The 19,858-nt window shown below is 41.9% G+C and overlaps 1 protein-coding gene across 2 annotated transcripts in view; it reads right to left on the bottom strand.

Moving 5' to 3' along the window:
- Window positions 1-18,632: 18,632 nt before the first annotated feature.
- The window catches only part of C6H5orf22 (chromosome 6 C5orf22 homolog), a 145,740-nt gene continuing 144,514 nt past the window's right edge, over window positions 18,633-19,858 (bottom strand). For both annotated transcript variants that reach the window (XM_069730618.1, XM_069730616.1), the window contains exon 9: window positions 18,633-19,547. In XM_069730618.1, the coding sequence (XP_069586719.1) occupies window positions 19,415-19,547 (133 nt within the window). In that variant the 3' untranslated portion in view covers window positions 18,633-19,414. The remainder of the gene's footprint in view (window positions 19,548-19,858) is intronic.

Below are 19,858 nucleotides of genomic sequence, written 5' to 3'. Positions count from 1 at the left end.
TGCCCTACCGTTTAGTTGAAAGCGAAGCTTTCAAAGCCATGATGGCCTACGCAGTACCACGCTGAGCTACCCAGTCGACACTTCTTCGCGAGAAAAGCCATCCCAGCCCTCCACCAGCATGTCAAAGACCGCATTGTCCATGCACTGAGGCAATCAGTCAGTAGAAAGATGCACCTCACAACAGATGCATGGACCAGTAGGCATGGCCAGGGACGTTACGTGTCCATCACGGCACACTGGGTTAATGTGATGGATGCAGGGTCCACAGGGGACAGCCATAGTGGGACAGTTCTGCCTAGCCCCTTCTAGGAAACAGTTGGCTGTAGGTGTTCGCAACCCCTTCTCCTCCAGAAGCAAAAGCTCATCCACAGAGTGCAGTCGCACGACCACTCCATCCGCAGCTGCCAGTGGTGCACATGAGGTGTCCCATTATCGAACAGCTAGTGGTAAGCGTCAGCAGGCTGTGTTAGAAATGAAGTGTTTGGGCGACAGACACACCGCGGAAGTACTGGCCGAGAACTTGCAGCAACAAACTCAGTCATGGCTGGGCAGTGTACATCTTGAGGCAGGCAAGATAGTCAGTGATAACGGAAGGAATTTTATGGCTGCCATAGCCCTTTCAGAACTGAAACACATACCTTGCCTGGCTCACACCTTGAACCTGGTGGTGCAGTGCTTCCTCAAAAATTATCCGGAGTTACCAGACCTGCTCCTGAAGGTGCGAAGACTTTGCTCGCACATCCGCCAGTACACTCCAGCCGTATACTGAACCATCAGCGATCGCTGAATTTTCCCCATCACCGCCTAATAATCGACGTTGCAACAGGGTGGAACTCCACATGCTTCAGAGACTGTGCGAACAGAGGCGTGCTGTTATGTATTTGTGGGAGGATGCACATACACGGGCAGGCACTTGGATGGCAGACATGGAATTGTCTGGAGTGCAGTGGTCGAAGCTACAAGACCTCTGTCAAGTCCTTCAGTGTTATGAGGAATGCACACGGCTGGTAAGTGCAGACGATGCCATCATAAGCATGAGCATCCCACTAATGTGTTTGCTGATGCAAATGAAGCGATGGCCGGGGTACCACCATGGTGCAGGAAGACTACTGTACACAAGATGAGGTGCAAACAACAAAGGGTAGATTTATTGGAAGGCAAGGAAGTAAGGGAATGAGGAAGATGCAAACAGGGGTATACAATGGCAAAAGAATTTACAAGAACAATAAATATCTTTTCCTATTGCAGACTCAAAATATGTCTAACGAGCAAATGTAATCAATAAACAATTGATGATGCTACTCTACATATAACCTCCCTGGCCTTTACTAGGCAGGCCCCACGGCTCCCGTGTACTGACTATTGAAACCTACACTAGGCCCAAACAGGTGCACCAAACAGGAACAGACTCACGGTGATGTTGGAGAATCAGGTCCAGTCCCAGGAGGGCCCCCAGCAGTCTAATATGGTGGTGCGCACGGCTTTCTGTCAGCTCTGTGAAACGTGGTCTTCTCCTTGCTTCTGGATCCTAGGCAGGGCCGGACTGGTCATCTGGCAGTTCTGGCAAATGCCAGAAGGGCCGGTACCAGTAGTGGGCCGCTGCACGCTGACTTACCCTTCCCCAGCGCCGCCGCTGCCACATTCAACTATACCGGCGTCCTAGACGCTGGTACAGTTGAATGCAATGATGGAGGAGAGAGCGTCAATTGATGCTCCCTCTCCCATCATTCCCTGCTCTGCCTCTGACACTGTGGGTGCACGCGCACTCACTGTGTCCCAGGCAGTGCAGCGGCAGCCGCCGAAACAGGAGCACTGAGCACCGCAGGCACGAGGGGAGGTGAGGAGTTTTTTTTTTACTGGACTGTGGGGCCATTCTAGGGGGGAGGAGAGGTGTGGGCTCTGGTGTATACTACTATGTGGGCTCTGCTGTATACTGCTATGTGGGCTGTGCTATACACTACTATGTAGGCTCTGCTGTATACTACTGTGTGGGCTGTGCTATACACTATGTGGGCTCTGCTGTATACTACTGTGTGGGCTGTGCTATAAACTACTATGTGGGCTCTGCTATACACTACTGTGTGGGCTCTGCTGTATACTACTGTGTGGGCTCTGCTGTATACTACTATGTGGGCAGTGCTGTATACTACTATGTGGGCAGTGCTGTATACTATGTGGGCTGTGCTATATACTACTCTGTGGACAGTGCTGTATACTACTATATGGACTGTGCTAGATACTAATGTGTGGGCTCTGCTGTATACTACTATGTGGGCTGTGCTACATACTACTATGTGAGCAGTGCTGTATACTACTGTGTGGGCTCTACTGTATACCACTATGTGGGCAGTGCTGTATACTACTATGTGGGCTGTGCTGTATAATACTATGTGGGCTGTGCTGTATACTGCTACATGAGCTGTGCTGTATACTGCTACGTGGGCTGTGTTATCTGCTATGCGAGTTGTGCTATATTCTATGGGGGGTAAATTATATTCTATGGGGAGGCTGTTATATACTATGTAGATACAAAAAGAGCACAGTGAGGTCAAAAATACTCTGCTGTAAAAAAATCACAGTAATAAGCAAGTGCTTGTCAAAAGATGAAAAAACAGGGTATTTAGTTGATACTTTTTTTGCAAAAAAATGTATACTAAGCTGCTCCAGCAATCGTCAAGGTATACCTTTATAGAGCAGTCCTAACTAATGTATATAATCCCTATCTGATGTATTTAAAAACTTGATCATCTGTATAGTACCTGTATAAGCAGGGTTCAGAGAGGGAATATCCATGTGGACATGCTGGATGGAACAGCTTTAGTGCAATTGACCCACGAGGAGTGGTGGACTTCCCACTCTTGTAGAAACAAGAGAACAATTATGGAACCAGAAACACATGGGCTACTTGCACAGTGAACAAGTCTGGCAAATGCCAGAAGAGCCGGTGCCAGTAGTGGGCCGCTGCACGCTGACTTACCCTTCCCCTTCCCCAGCGCCGCCGCGGCAACATTCAACTATACCGGCGTCCTAGATGCTGGTACAGTTGAATGCAATGATGGAGGAGAGAGCGTCACCTGATGCTCCCTCTCCCATCATTCCCCGCTCTGCCTCTGACACTGTGGGTGCGCGCACACTCACTGTGTCCCAGGCAGTGCAGCGGCAGCCGCCGAAACAGGAGCACTGAGCACCGCAGGCACGAGGGGAGGTGTGGAGTGTTATTTTTTTACTGGACTGTGGGGCCATTCTAGGGGGGAGGAGAGATGTGGGCTCTGGTGTATACTACTATGTGGGCTCTGCTGTATACTGCTATGTGGGCTGTGCTATACACTACTATGTAGGCTCTGCTGTATACTACTGTGTGGGCTGTGCTATACACTACTATGTGGGCTCTGCTGTATACTACTGTGGGCTGTGCTATACACTACTATGTGGGCTCTGCTGTATACTACTATGTGGGCAGTGCTGTATACTACTATGTGGGCAGTGCTGTATACTATGTGGGCTGTGCTATATACTACTATGTGGGCAGTGCTGTATACTACTATATGGACTGTGCTATATACTAATGGGTGGGCTCTGCTGTATACTACTATGTGGGCAGTGCTGTATACTAGTGTGGGCTCTACTGTATACCACTATGTGGGCAGTGCTGTATACTACTATGTGGGCTGTGCTGTATACTACTATGTGGGCTGTGCTGTATACTGCTACATGGGCTGTGCTGTATACTGCTACGTGGGCTGTGTTATCTGCTATGCGAGTTGTGCTATATTCTACGGGGGGTAAATTATATTCTATGGGGAGGCTGTTATATACTATGTGCCTGTTATAATATACCCCAATAGTATATATTCTATGGGGGGCTGCATTATATTCTATGGGGGCTATATTATATATTATGGGGAGGTGGACTGTATTATATTCTATGGGGTGGCTGCATTATACTCTGGGGTGCCTGCATTATATTCTGTAGGGTGGTGGCTGCATTATACTATATGTGGGCTGCATTATACTGTATCGAGAATTATGGGGAATACGTTATACTATATGAAGAACTATGGGGTGCATTATACTATGGGAAGTGAATTGTACTACATGGATGACTATGGTGGTGCATTATACTATATGGAGCACTATGAGGAGTGTAATGCTATATGGAGGACTATGAGGAGTGTATTATGCCATATGGAAGACTGAGCAGTGTATTTTAATATATGCAGGACTATAGGGAGTGTATTATACTACATGGAGGACTGTGGTGCACATTATAATATATGGAGGACTATGGGGTGTATTTTACTAAACAAGTAAAATGCTGCATATTCAGATTGTTTTTGCTGGAACAAAAATCATTGTTCTCAGCAGCACATAGCCGGTGTAAACTGTAGATGTGCTGCTGGTAACAGGATACTGTATGGTGATGTTAGTGATCGCTCTGTCCCATCATTATTCCTCAGCTGGTGGAAAGAGGCCGGGAAACAAGTGTTGAACAACTTCAGTATTGTTGATCAAACTCATTTAGCGGCCTGAACTCAGCGCTTGTAAATACAACCGAAATGCTTCTGTGTGATGTACAATATGTTAGCCTTTGGGGCCCCATTTTAAACTTTGCCTAGGCGTAGGGCCCCACTTTACCTAAAACCGGCCCTGCCTACAATTGTACAAAGATATTATACAGTCACCATGTGACAAGTGGGCCTGTGTAACTTCCAATGCCAGGGCTGAATTTTAGTCCCAGTGCGGCCCTGATCCTAGGGATGCTCCTGGAAACTGTAAATCCCTTTCTCTGTATCTTCGTGGCTCTCTTGCAGCTATATCAGGACACAGTTCTTCTCTCTTTCAGCTATCAGCACAAAAAGTCCTCTCTGCAGCAGCCTCAGATCACACACGCTGCTCCAGCTCCACACCTGCACAGACTAGCTCATTACAACGATTATTGCAGGGGAGAAGCAGAACATTCCATCATGCCAGACAAGGGGGTGCAGCCTCTTAAAGTGAAAGCGTGTTCCTTACTGTCCATAACAGCAACACCCTCTTACACAAAGTTTGACGCACATTAAGCTGGCGTCTGCAGCTGAGGAGGAGGTAAGCCTTGATGACAGTCAGCCATTGTCTGCTCAGGGAACTCTCCTGGATGAAGTGGTGGACGAAGAGAATGATGGGGATGAATATTTATGGGAGGAGGATGCTTCTAAGAGGGCAATAAAACTGGTTGCGTTGCAAGGTCAGGTACAGGGTTTTTGCGGGACACACGTGATGTTGATTTGCAAGAAAGTGCTCCTCAACCCAGCACAAGCAGTGAATTGACACCTGGAACATTGGCCCACATGGCTGAGTATGCCTTGCGTATCCTTAAAAGGAGCCCCGCATTATCAAAATGATGACCGATGACGATTACTGGTTGGCCTGCCTCCTTGATCCACGATATAAAGGAAAATTACAAAATATCATGCCACATGAGAACCTTGAGCAAATATTGGCTGCAACTCTTGTAGACCGTTTGGTTCAGGCATTCCCAGCACACAGCGGTGGTGATGGTTCTCACACGAGCCATAGGGGGCAACATGGCAGAGGTGTTAGAGGTGCACAAATCTGAAGTGGCGTTGGACAGAGGGGTTTTATGACCAGTTTGTGGAGTGATTTCGCAATGACCGCTGACACGACAGGTACTGCTGCATCGATTCAAAGTGGCAGGAGACAGCATTTTTCTAGTATGGTTACAAACTACTTTTCCTCCCTTATCGATGTTCTCCCTCACAGGTCATTCCCCGTTGATTACTGGGCATAAAAAATAGACACCTGGCCAGAATTGACAGAATATAGCCAAGTGTGACACCATTCTAAAACCTGCACCCCTCAAGGTGCTCAAAACCACATTCAAGAAGTTTATTAACCCTTCAGGTGTTTCACAGGAATTTTTGGAATGAAAAAAAAAAAAAACATTTAACTTTTTTTCACGTACAATTTACTTCTGATCCAATTTGTTTTATTTTACCAAGGGTAACAGGAGAAATTGGACCACAAAAGTTGTTGTACAATTTGACCTGAGTACGCTGAGGCCCCATATGTGGGGGTAAACCAGTTTGGGCGCATGGCAGAGCTCGGAAGGGAAGGAGCGCCATTTGACTTTTCAATGCAAAATTAGCTGGAATTGAGATGTCATGTCGCGTTTGGAAAGCCCCTGACGTGCCTAAACAGTGGAAACCCCCCAAAAGAGACACCATTTTGGAAAGTAGACCCCTTAAGGAACTTATATACATGTATGGTGTGCACTTAAAACCCCCAAGTGCTTCACAGAAGTTTATAATGTAGAGCCATAAAAATAAAAAATCTTTTCACAAAAAATGATTTTTCACCCCCAATTTTTTATTTTCCCAAGGGTTTCGGGAGAAATTGGACCCCAAAAGTTGTTGTGCAATTTATCCTGAGTACGCTGATACCCCAACTACTGTTTGGATGCATGGCAGAGCTCGGAAGGGAAGTGGCGTTTTGGAATGCGGACTTTGATGGAATGGTCTACGGGCGTCATGTTGCGTTTGGAGAGCCCCTGATGTACCTAACCAGTAAAAACCCCCAACACGAGTGACCCCATTTTAGAAACCAGACCCCCCCAAGGAACTTATCTAGATGTGATGAGCACTTTGAACCCCCAAGTGTTTCACTAAAGTTTATAACGCAGAGCAGTGAAAATTTAATTTTCTTTTTCCACAAAAATGATTTTTTTAGCCCCCATTTTTGTATTTTCCCATGGCTAACATGAGAAATTGGACCCCAAAAGTTATTGTCCAATTTGTCCTGAGTACGCTGATACCCAAGATGTGGGGTTAAACCACTGTTTGGGCGCATGTCAGAGCTCAAAAGGGAAGGAGCACAGTTTCAACTTTTTCAACGCAGAATTGTATGGATTGAGATCGGACATCATGTAGCGTTTGCAGAGCCCCTGGTGTGCCTAAACAGTGGAAACCTCCCAATTCTAACCACACCCCTAACCCCAACCATACCCCTAACCCTGAAACACCCCTAAGCCAACCGTAAATGTAATCCAAACCCTAACCCCAACCCTAACTTTAGCCCCAACCCTGAGGGTATGTGCACACGTTGCGGATTCTCTGCGGATCCGCGTTTTTTGCGGTGCAAAAACGCTGCAGATCCGCAATTTACAGTACAATGTAAATCAATGAGAAAAAAAAAATGCTGTGCACACTTTGCGGAAAGTCTGCTGTGGAAACGCTGCAGTTTAAAAGAAGTAGCATGTCACTTTTTGGAAATCTGCAGCGTTTTTGTACCCATTCCATTATAGAAAACCGCTGGGGTAAAAAACGCAGCAAATCCGCAAGAAAACTGCAGCAAAAAAAGCACAAAAATGCGACAAATCCGCAGGTGCGTTTTCTGCCTGGAGAAGCAGAATCCGCACCAGAAATTCCTAAAGGTACTGTTACACTAAGCGACGCTGCAGCGCTATAGACAACGAGCCGATCGCTGCAGCGTCGATGTTTAGGTCGTTAGGAGACGTCAAACACGGCAACAGCAGAACGATGCAGGAGCAATCCAGAGACGTACTTATCGTTCTCGCTGGTTATTAGCTCCATGAAAAAACATTGCTGGCATCGTTGCTTTTGCTGTCAAACATGACGAATCACGCCGACCTGACGACCAAATAAAGTTCCGGACTTCTAGCTACGACCAGCGATGTCACAGCAGGATCCTGATCGCTGCTGCGTGTCAAATACAACGAGATCGCTATCCAGGACGCTGCAACATCACGGATCGCTGTTGTTCTCGTTCTAAAGTTGCTCAGTGTGAAGGTACCTTAAGGCTAATCCGCAATGTGTGCACATAGCCTCGAATGGAAATAAAAAAATGTATGCATTTTATTATTTTTCCTTAACTAAGGTGGTGATAATAGGGGGTTTGATTTACTATTTATAGCGGGTTTTTATGTTTGGCAGCTGTCACACACTAAAAGACGCTTTTATTGCAAAAAATATTTTTTGCGTTACCACATTGAGAGCTATAATTTTTCCTTATTTTTTTGTGGGACAAGTTGACGTTTTTATTGGTATCATTTTCGGGCACATGACATTTTTTGATCACTTTTTATTCTGATTTTTGCTAGGCAAAGTGAACAAAAGACAGCAATTTGTGAATATTTTTTTTTTTTTTGGGGGGGGGGGGGGGGGACCTCTATACCGTTCCGACATTGGTAAAATTGATAAAGCAGTTTTATTCTTCGGGTCAGTACGATTACAGCGATGCCTCATTTCTATCATTTTTTTATGTTTTGGCGCTTTTATACAATAAAAGCTATTATAGAAAAAATAATTTTTGCATCGCTTTATTCTGAGGGCTATAACTTTTTTGCCTAGTTTTTTTTACGGTGTTCACTCCAGGGGTGAACTAGTGGGACAGTTTTGTAGGTTGGGTCGTTAAGGATGTGGCGATACTAAATATGTCTACTTTTGTTCCTTTATTTACATAAAAATGTATTTATTGGAACAATATCTTTTATTTAGGATTTTTTTTTAACTTTGTCCCAGTGTGGGACATCAGTTATATTGCAAAGTGTCCGATCAGCGATCTGACAGATACTGCAGGAGGCTTGCCGGAGCCTGCTTTGAGTAGGCGCTTGCAAGCCACCTCCCAGCAGGACCCGGAAGGAGCCCCGTGGCCATTTTGGATCCGGGGCCTGCAGGGGAGGAGATGCTCGGAGCAACTCGGACACATTGTGTTGCTCTGAGGGTCTCAGGGAAGCATGAAGGTAGTCCCCTCCCTGCGCGATGCTTCCCTATGCTGCTGGAACGCTGCGATCATGTTTGATCGCAGTGTTCCGGGGGTTAATGTGCCAGGAGCGGTCCGTGACCGCTCCTGGCACAAAGTGCCAGATGTCAGCTGTGATAGTCAGCTGACACCCGGCCGCATGTCCTGGTACGCAGGACGCATGCAGAAGTACGCGGTGCCAAGCTGAAGGTGTGGAAGTGGGCAGAGCTTAACGGAGGAAGTACGCAGCCCTCCGCAGCTCAGTCGTACTCTAATGTGAAACCAGCCTTAGAAGTAGTCTGTGTGAAGCTCAACTCTTAGCAAGAAGTCACCGCAAAGTCCCAGTGTTATAAAAAAAAAACCATGTACTCAAGGGGATACAATTTGCCAAAGAACACATAAACTGGCCTAAAGAGAAATGGAGAAATATTTTGTGGACAGATGGAAGAAAAATTGTTCTTTTTGGGTTTTAGGGCCGTAGACACAGTTCATCAGATGACCCCCAAACTCTGCATTCAAGCCACAGTACACTCTAAAGACAATGAAGCATGGTGGTGCAAGCATCATGATATGGGCAGGTTTCTCTTCCTATGGGGCCAGACCTATTTACCGCATACCAGAGATCATGGACCAGTTTGCAGATATTAAAATACTTGAAGAGGTCATGTTGCCTTACGCTGAAGAGGATATGCCCTTGAAATGGGTGTTTAAACAAGATCATGACCCTAAACACACCAGTAAACGAGCAAAATCTTGGTTCCAGTCCAACAAAATTGAGGTTATGGAGTAGCCAGCCCAATCCCCGGACCTTAATCCGACAGAATACTTGTGGGGTGACATCAAAAATTCTGTTTGAGGCAGAGCCAACAAATGCCCCAAAAATTGTGGGATGTAGTCAAAGCATCCTGGACTGTAACAACAGTTGACAGAAGTTGGTTTACTTTGCAACATAGATATGAAAAAGTTCTAAAATAAACCTTTGGGTATACAACTAAATATTAGGTTACTGATTCACAGGAATGCTAAATCCTCAAAAAAAATGTACATAATGTGAATTTGTAAAGACAAATGCAGATAGTATTGTCTTTAGAACAGCCCAATGTTCATTTTTTGTTATTTTCTATAAAGTAGTTAAAAATGTTATACCGTTCTCTTCAGGTTTTGAATTGGAAAACAGTGCGCAATGTTCCCAATGCATGGAAATAAAGACTAGTATAAAAATTTTGTGATTAACTCATGCTTTTGAACACACTACTATTATTTTGAACACTACTGTATATGGCACAAAGACATTAACATCAGATTCTTTAAATTGGTGTGGCTTCAATTCTTTTTCTAGCATATTCCACAGATCAAATAAGATTAATTCTAATTGAATAATGGGCAATATACTGTTGAGAGGCTTTTAGAGAATACTGGTGCCCTTAAGGAGACAACATGGTCTGCATCGAACATGCGCTGCAGTCCAAAGTGGTGCCACTTCTGGATCGTATGCACCCAGCCTTACGTGTGTTCAACAGTTTGGGCTACCATAGTAATTCTGTGGTTTGGGCATAACAGGCTAGCAGCCTTCTATGCTCATCAATGAACCTAGAGTATTCATGACCCAGTCACAACTTGACCCTTACTTAGGTTGCCCAGATCCTTACTCTCGCCTTAGTTTCCAACACACCAACTTGATGCATAATATATTCAATCCCTTAACCGGTGGTATTATAACAAGGTGATCACTATTAATTGTGCTTTAAATCAGTGATTTTTACACTATCGCTGATCAGTGTGCTTTGTATAGTATTGCTTAATACATCCATAAATAGAAGCAAAGAAAAAGGGTTTGAAATAAATGGCACCAGAGGAGTACACATTCAGGACTTGGATCCACGTACGTCCGATTGGCAGCCCGCACGAAATCCCAGGGTCTGAGGTGCTCAGCAATTATAGCATATAGCTTAATATACATTAAATAAAAAGAAATGCGGCACTCACCCCTTTTGTGCTTGTGGAATCGTGCTCTTTATTGGACCGACGTTAAAACATTGTTATATGTCCATGTAATACATCATGCGTACAGGAGGGTGCGGGGATGAAAGGTGGACGACGGCCGTTTCGCGCAAGATGCGCTTTGACGGGTCCAGGTGAGTGATTACTGTTCGTCATTTCCTTTTAAAGGGTTTAGACGTATGTGCATAGAAAAACATCAATGAATAAATCAAAAACAATAATGAGCGTGTATAGAAGCAGATAATCAACAATAACAAAGACGTATAACTTTAAACTACGTTTTGAGTCTTTTTGGCACTTTTTTGACTTTGATATCGTCAGCTGTGCTTATAAGAAGACCGACCTGCCTAATCTATCGTTTAGACCAGTTGGACCTTGTGCGTTAGCGTTTAGTATCCATCTGGCTTCTTTTTGCATCAATAATCTATTGTGATCGCCCCCTGTGGGGGATATTTTACAATTTCCAGGCCAGTGAACCTTAAATCAGGATTGGAATTATGTTTCTCTTTCATATGCTGTATTAACCTTGAACAGCCTTTACCTGTATTTATCGAATTGTAATGTTCTTTAAATCTCGTGACTAATGGTCTTATGGTTTTCCCAATATAAAAGTATAAGCAAGGACAGAATAAAACATAAACCACAAATTTACTTTTACAGAAAATGAGATCCCGAACCATGTGTGTAATTGAACTAAGCTGTAAAGGGTTATTCACTATGTGCAAATGGCAGAATTTACAATTGCCACACCTGTGGTTCCCTATTGGGGTATTACTACTTAAACAGATGCTGTTCTTAAATGGCAATATCCTATTATGTACCAATCTGATACTTTTTTCTTTTTAGTAAGTCTGTTTGTGAGAATTTACTAATCCGATTTTCAGCCTCCTCCAACAAGTGTGAAGGATAACCTCTCTTTTTAAAGCGTAATTTCAGATCATTCACTTGTTCATTTAAGGTTTCATTGTTGTTAATCTTACGCAGTTTTACCATCTGGCTGTAAGGTAGCCCTTTCTTTGTATGTAATGGATGTGCGCTTTTAAAGTGTAGTAAATTATTAGTTGCTGTTGGTTTCTTATATACTTTTGTGATAATTTCACCTTCTATGATCTCTATTTTTACATCCAGGTACTCCAGACTATTAGTTCCATAACAAGATGTAAATGACATTCTCTGTATTCGTTACATTCAGATAATCCACAAAATTAAAATCTGCCCTTTCTCCATCCCAGATTAAAAAATATCGTCCACAAATCTAATATAAAAGATGAATGTTTCAAAAATGGATTAGCTATGTTGGTTATATACGTTTCTTCAAAGACTGCTAGAAAAAGATTAGCATATGTACATGCGGTGGGCGCGTCCCAACTCTTTGTTCATACCATTTGTCCATGAACTTAAAGGCGTTATGAGATAAAATAAATTCTAAACCCTCCAAGATGAACACAGAAATGGCGTTAACCTCGTTTAGGTTTTGTAGAACTCTCTGGATTGCCTTTAACCGTTTCTCTTGGGGACTACGAGTATATAGGTATACTACGTCTATTGATGTTAGTGAGAATGTGCATTGCCACTCTATTTTAAAGCCAACACAAAATCTCCAGAATTTCTAATGTATGAGGGAATTGTTGGCAATAATGGTTTTAATAACCAGTCTATATATTGGGATAATGATTCTGTTAAAGCATTAATGCCAGAAATTATTGGCCGACCTCCTGTGTTCATCTTGGAGGGTTTAGAATTTATTTTATCTCATAACGCCTTTAAGTTTATGGACAAATGGTATGAACAAAGAGTTGGGACTGCAATGGGCACGCCCACCGCATGTAAATATGCTAATCTTTTTCTAGCAGTCTTTGAAGAAACTTATATAACCAACATAGCTAATTCATTTTTGAAACATATTCATCTTTATATTAGATTTGTGGATGATATTTTTATAATCTGGGATGGAGAAAGGGCAGAATTTAATAATTTTGTGGATATCTGAATGTAGCTAATATAGAGAATATGTCATTTACATCTTGTTATGGAACTAATAGTCTGGAGTACCTGGATGTAAAAATAGAGATCATAGAAGGTGAAATTATCACAAAAGTATAAGAAATCAACAGCAACTAATAATTTACTACACTTTAAAAGCGCATATCCATTACATACAAAGAAAGGGCTACCTTACAGCCAGATGTTAAGACTGCGTAAGATTAATAACAATGAAACCTTTAATGAACAAGTGAATGATCTGAAATTACGCTTTAAAAAGAGAGGTTATCCTTCACACTTGTTGGAGGCTGAAAATCGGATTAGTAAATTCTCAAACAGACTTCCTAAAAAGAAAAAAGAAACCCCAACAAAAGGGGAACACTACTAAAGAGATTTTCCTTTAAGCACAGCAATTTAGATAATATCATGCATTCATCGATTTGTAAAAACTGGCATGTGTTGCAGACAGATAAAGATCTAGCAGACATATGCGAGTACTCTGAGATTTGCATATAAACGCGCTCAAAATTTATCAAATATATTGGTACATAATAGGATATTGCCATTTAAGAACAGCATCGGGTTAAGTAGTAATTCCCCAATAGGGAACCACAGGTGTGGCAATTGTAAATTCTGCCATTTGCACATAGTGAATAACCCTTTACAACTTAGTTCAATTACACACATGGTTCGGGATCTCATTTTCTGTAAAAGTAAATCCGTGGTTTATGTATTATTCTGTCCTTGCTTATACTTTTATATTTGGAAAACAAGACCATTAGTCACGAGATTTAAAGAACATTACAATTCTATAAATACAGGTAAAGGCTGTTCAAGGTTAATACAGCATATGAAAGAGAAACATAATTCCAATACTGATTTGTTAAGGTTCGCTGGTCTGGAAATTGTAAAATATCCCCCACAGGGAGGCGATCACAATAGATTATGGATGCAAAAAGAAGCCAGATGGATACTAAACGCTAACGCACAAGGTCCGACTGGTCTAAACGATAGATTAGACATGTCGGTCTTCTTATAAACACAGCTGACGATATTAACGTCAAAAAAGTGCCAAAAAGACTCAAAACGTACCGTAGTTTAAAGTTATACGTCTGCTTGTTATTGTTGATTATCTGTTTCTAATGCACGCTCATTATTGTTTTTGATTTATTCATTGATGTATATCTATGCACATATGTCTAAACCCTTTAAAAGGAAATCACGAACAGTAATCACTCACCTGGAACAATCGAAGCGCATTTTGCGCAAAACGGCCGTCGTCCACCTTTCATCCCTGCACCCTCCTGTACGCATGATGTATTACATGGACATGTAACAACAAGCATAAAAGGGTGAGTGCCGCATTTCTTTTATTTAATGTATATTCATAAATAGTGTGTAACAGTTGTTAGTGAGCATCTATAGGTATCTGACCGCACTGTCCTTTAGCTGTCTAGTTAAAGGAAATGTATCAGAAATTTTGCCTATTGTTTCTAGCAGTCTTTTAAGATAAAACTACTAAAAAAAATTTTTTACATTAATATTTTATCTATAAGAAAAAAAATCATTGAATACACTGCAGTTTTTACTCTGAACTTACAGTAGGCTAACCCTTTTCCCATAAAAATGACTTGGCTATTACAATTATGATAAATGCAGAATCACAGCATGAATGTTCATAGGATCCTCATCTCTGATAAAGTAATGGACCCAGCTTTCCTCCTGGTCTTCCATTCGTCAAAATAGGAACAACAATGTCTATAACTGGTTCAATCTCAGAATAACAAACCTATTAAGGATTGATATAGGAGCGCTTAAATGAGAAACTATGCTATTTATTAGATAAACAATACATTTAACATTATAGATATGGGAGTTTACAAACAGAACCACAATGGGCAAAAAACCACATACAAGCACATTCTGGTATGAGTCTTATCTTTGAACTTTATATAGTGATATCTATTATTTAGCATCATGTTAATGTTCTATAGTACTCGGCACTTTATATTCCTCCGATAGGTAGTGGACCAATATAGTTATGCACTTTGCATCTTATGCCCTGATCACCGTTTCTATCAAAGTAATGTATGATACATGTTACACAGACACTGCTCATTTACCATACCTTTGGTATATTATGAATATGTGCTTATATATCATATCTTGCAAATACATCATTTTGCATCTGTTTGATTCCTGTAAAATATTAGCACGGCATATTACGTATTGTTCTATTTCACCTCTATGTCCCATGTTTTTTGTCTATTGCCCAAGAAGTGCAATCCCAGAGTATTGATGGGTTACTTTCTTAAGTCCACCATTGCTACTATGTCGGCACTCCTATGAAGCCATTATGATCAACTTGGCTTCATAGGAACACATCAATTTAACTGTATTTTTCCGTATAGTGGTATATAGTATAAGTGATCAAATAATTTCAGGTCAAGTCCACTAGATAGACTAAAAAATAAAAAAATAAAAACAAAAAAAACACCACAAGTTTAAGTCACTATTGGAGTTGAGCGAATTTTTAAAAATTTGGTTCCGATTACGATCAGCCAAATTTCATTGGAGTAATGTGAAGAAATTAAAGAATATGTTCGAATCCGATCAAACATAAAATTCGGCACAAATAGGATGCCAATATGGGACGAATATGGCAAATTCAGATTCGGAGACCCATTCCAAACATATTCGCTCAACTCTAGTCACTACCCTTTTCTCAGTTTAAAAATACAAAAATAAGAATTTGGCTTCAGAATGTCTGTAAAAGTATGCAATATGAAAATATAAAATTATTTAAACCACATGTTAAAAGCATAAGTGAAAAAAAAATTTGCAAGGCCATACTTGTGTTTTTTGGTTTATGCACTTCCCCTTGGTATGACATGTACAGATATACCGATTGAAAAATAAAGTTTCTTGCTATTGGAAGGGGTGGTAGTTGTGAATGAGTTGAAGTGAAACTGTCAGTCCATTTTAGTGGGACAAAAAGGAATACTGATATATAGAGCTGTGCACAATAATTAAAATGATACCATATTATCCTGACCCATGGCTACATTGCACAAAAGACATACTTGCTTAACAGCCTTTGCCACAGCTCCCAATGTACCTGATGAGAGTGAACGGAAAATCTAATTTACAAATTGGTTAAAAATATTTATTTCTCTGTAATGAAGAGACTTGCACATAGACTTAACAGGACGTTTGCACATTTTTTGCACAGTGATTAAGAGAATAGACAGCAGGAAAAGGTGTGGGTTGGGTGCTTATGATATCGCAGGACTGATCACATCAGCTCAAGGTCAAAGGTTTTCAGGGAGGGAGAGATGAGCAGCTAACCTGGGATGTCAGGACATAAAGGGAATCTGTCAGCAGGATTGTGCTCAGTAGCCAACACACAGTAACAGGTTGGCGGAGCGGTTACACTAAATAAAATGATACCTTGGTTGAGGAGTTGATGAAATCAATTGTGTGGTTGTTTAATCTGTAGTTTTGTGTTAATGATATGCTTGTGCTCCTGGGTGGATCTGTGGGGGATCTTCATGTGGTGCTCTGATTACATATTCATCCTTATGGCTTATGACCGGTCAATTGGCCCACGACTACCAATCCACTATCCAGGAAACGGTTCATGTAGGAATGGTCGGACCTGACACCCATAATGTGGTGGTGCACCATCTCGCTGGAAAAACTCAGGGAATGTGCTATCTTCAGCGCATAAAGAGGGCAACACATCATCATCATGATGGTCATCGTGTGCCAGATGAATAGCCACCAAGGTCTCCGGATCTGATCCCCTTAGGCTGGTTTCAGACTTGCGTACGGGAGTGCGGCGTACTTCCTCCCTGAAACCACCCCTACACTCCGCCTGCTCCACCTTGCGTCCTGCGGTGCCCTGCGTACCTATCTTTAACATTGGGTACGCAGGGACGTACGCTGTATGCGGGTGCCTCCACATGCACTGCTTTGGCGCTGCCCCGACCGCAACATGTTGCATTCGGCGCAGAGCCAAAATGGCGCATGCAGAGGCATCCGCATACAGCGTACCCAATGTTAAAGATAGGTACGCAGGGCACTGCAGGACGCAAGGAGGCGTAGGCGTGGTTTCAGGGAGGAAGTACGCTGCCATCCACAGCACTCCCATACGCAAGAGTCAAACCAGGCTTAGACTTATCTTTGGGGTCATTTGAAGGCAATTGTCTCTGCTGTGATGAATACGAGATGTGCAGCATCTGAAACAACGGATACTGGAAGCCTGTGCTAGCATTTCTTCTGCGGTGTTGCTATTAGTGTGTCAAGAGAGAGAAGAGGGTTGTATTGACAATCCAACACAATGGGCAGCACTTTGAACACATTTTATAAGTGGTCAAACTTGTAAATAACTCATGAAAGAATAAAGATACGTTAAAACTAAGCACACCATTGTTTTTCTTGTGAAATTATCAATAAGTTTGAGGTGTCACATGACCCTCTTCCCTTTGGAAAAAAATAAAGTTGGATCCAAAATGGCCGCCATGGTCACTACTCATCTTGAAAAGTTTTCCCCCTCCCATATACTAATGTGCCACAAACAGGAAGCGGATATCACCAACAATTCCCATTTTATTTAAGTGTATCCATATAAACGGCCCATCCTGTACATTATGGAAAAAAAAAAAAAAAAGCCAAGATGCCAGAGCTGCCTATGGTCAGCACGCAATACATAAAGTGCATATGTACATATTAATTTCTAACTGTACTTTAAACTGAGACATTTAGCAAACAATTGATCAATTCTTTGAGCTACCCCGCCACATCACGGCTTTCTCAGATAGGGGCAGTCCTACTCTACGTTTTTTTTTTATATATACTGTGCTTTTACGGCCTCCTAAATGTATTAAAAGCAAGACTATATTAAATGCAAACATACCTTAAGCATTTCTGAAACACTCCCATGGCACCAGAAGGGCAAGAGCAGAGAAAGGCCGACCAGGTCCGGATAAGACATCCGGACATTTCAGATCTGACCTCCACACTGCCAGACCAGCAACCATAGATGGAGGGTGAAACAGGCCCAGACACAGATGCATAATCAAGTAGAGCCTAAGGGAGATGGTAGGGCTGCTGCAAGTGTGTACAACAGCCTAGGTCAATCACGATAAAGACAGATAAAATGGCGTGCATAACCAAGCGCGCACGGCCAAAGTGGTGGTTAGCCACAAATCAATATGAAAAAAAAAAATGCCAAGAAGCCAGCGCTGCCTATGGTCAGCACGCAATACATAAAGTGCATATACACATATTAGGCTGCTGTACACACTTGCAGCAGCCCTACCCTCCCCCATAGGCACTACTTGATTATGCACCTGTGTCTGGGCCTGTTTCACCCTTCATCTATGGTTGCTGGTCTGGCAGTGTGGAGGTCAGATCTGAAATGTCCGGATGTCTTATCCGGACCTGGTCGGCCTTTATCTGCTCTTGCCCTTCTGGTGCCATGGGAGTGTTTCAGAAATGCTTCAGGTACAGTTTGCATTTAATATAGTCTTGCTTTTAATACATTTAGGAGGCCATAATGGCACAGCTTATATAAAAAAACAGTAGGACTGCCCCTATCTGAATTCCGTGACGTGGCGGGGTAGCTCAAAGAATTGATCAATTGTTTGCTAAATGTCTCAGTATAAAGTACAGTTAAAAATTAATATGTGCATATGCACTTCATGTATTGCGCGCTAACCATAGGTAGCGCTGGCTTCTTGTTTTTTTTTTTCTTCCTGTACATTAGACTTATGTTGTTAGACCAAATTTCATAGGAGGCAAAGTGAGCGCTTCTGTGTATGGGAGAGACATCCAAGATAGCTGGTGGCTGAACGATCATTTGGCCGACAGCTATCAAACTATACCAATTTTATAAATGAGAATATCTTTTTAACAGAAACTAAATCAAAACAGATTGCCTGAGAATTACATACAGAACATAAATTTAAACCATAAAAAACACAGAATCTTTATGTTAGTAGAAACAGACATAGCTGACATTCTTTTTAGCGTGTCTTGTGCAACACATCATAACTTAAATTTACAATGATCGACATGACACGTTATAATTAGAATGAAGGCTGTGATCATCGCATAAATTTAGATTACAGATATTTCTTTGAAGGTGCTCCATTTTAGGGTTTGTGAAGCTATGTGTATCAATTTATTGACACCTGTATTTTGTGTAGTTACTGTCAGATCTCGGGTTTTACCTAATAGATCCGTTGATATAAATTCAATATTGCCAAGTCTTTTCGTATGCTACATTGTCATGGTCGACTAAAGAATTACAATTAACACAGATATTAACTACAATATGCTGTTTGTTATATCTAAAGCTGCTGAAGAGAGCAATAACTATGTGAACACTTTCACAAAACAGAACAAGCTATATGAAATGGCTCCTGGCAAGTCCAGTGTCGTTGTGAATCCCCTCTTTTCTATATGATTGATGAGGATAGAGTTTTAGAGGTAGCTAAATGTATTATGTATAGATGTCAAACCATGACCTGTCACACTTAGTATTCATAAATAAGTGAGACTTTACTAATTCTACAAGAAGTAACATTCACACAGACCCAGTTTTGTATGGAGTGAGAAATCATTCCATTTACAGGCCACTATGTGAATAGATTTGATGAACGGACAATCAGATGGATGATGATCCAGGGGAAAATTCTAAATGAACATCCAATGTGCCATAAAGTGAACGAAGCACATCCAGAACTTTTTCTTGTATGTAGTCAACTTGTTCAGATGGGCAATAATCATCAAGACTGGACCTAAGGAAGATACAATAAATAATTTCATAAAAGCAGTTGAAACAATCAGAGTTGTGTAATGTACAGATGTAGGAAACGTTATCATGACTCCGAAGGCACAATCTTAACTCGACACAGGAAGGCGTCACCCTCTTAGCAAGGATTGAAACACGGCTTCCTTACAACTTGGAAAGGGAACAAGAGCCAACACTCTAAACACACTTTCTGATTCTGGTTTCTCCATTTCCCCCTGATGTGAACAGGTAATTGTTGTGGGTTATCTGATGGAGAGCAGACAGTCTGTACAAGGGGCTGGGAAGGGACACTCTTTT

The sequence above is a fragment of the Ranitomeya imitator genome, chromosome 6, assembly GCF_032444005.1.
Source record: "Ranitomeya imitator isolate aRanImi1 chromosome 6, aRanImi1.pri, whole genome shotgun sequence".
NCBI lineage: Eukaryota > Metazoa > Chordata > Amphibia > Anura > Dendrobatidae > Ranitomeya > Ranitomeya imitator.
Note: the sequence above shows the minus strand (reverse complement) of the source record. Positions and strands in the feature narration are given on the sequence as shown.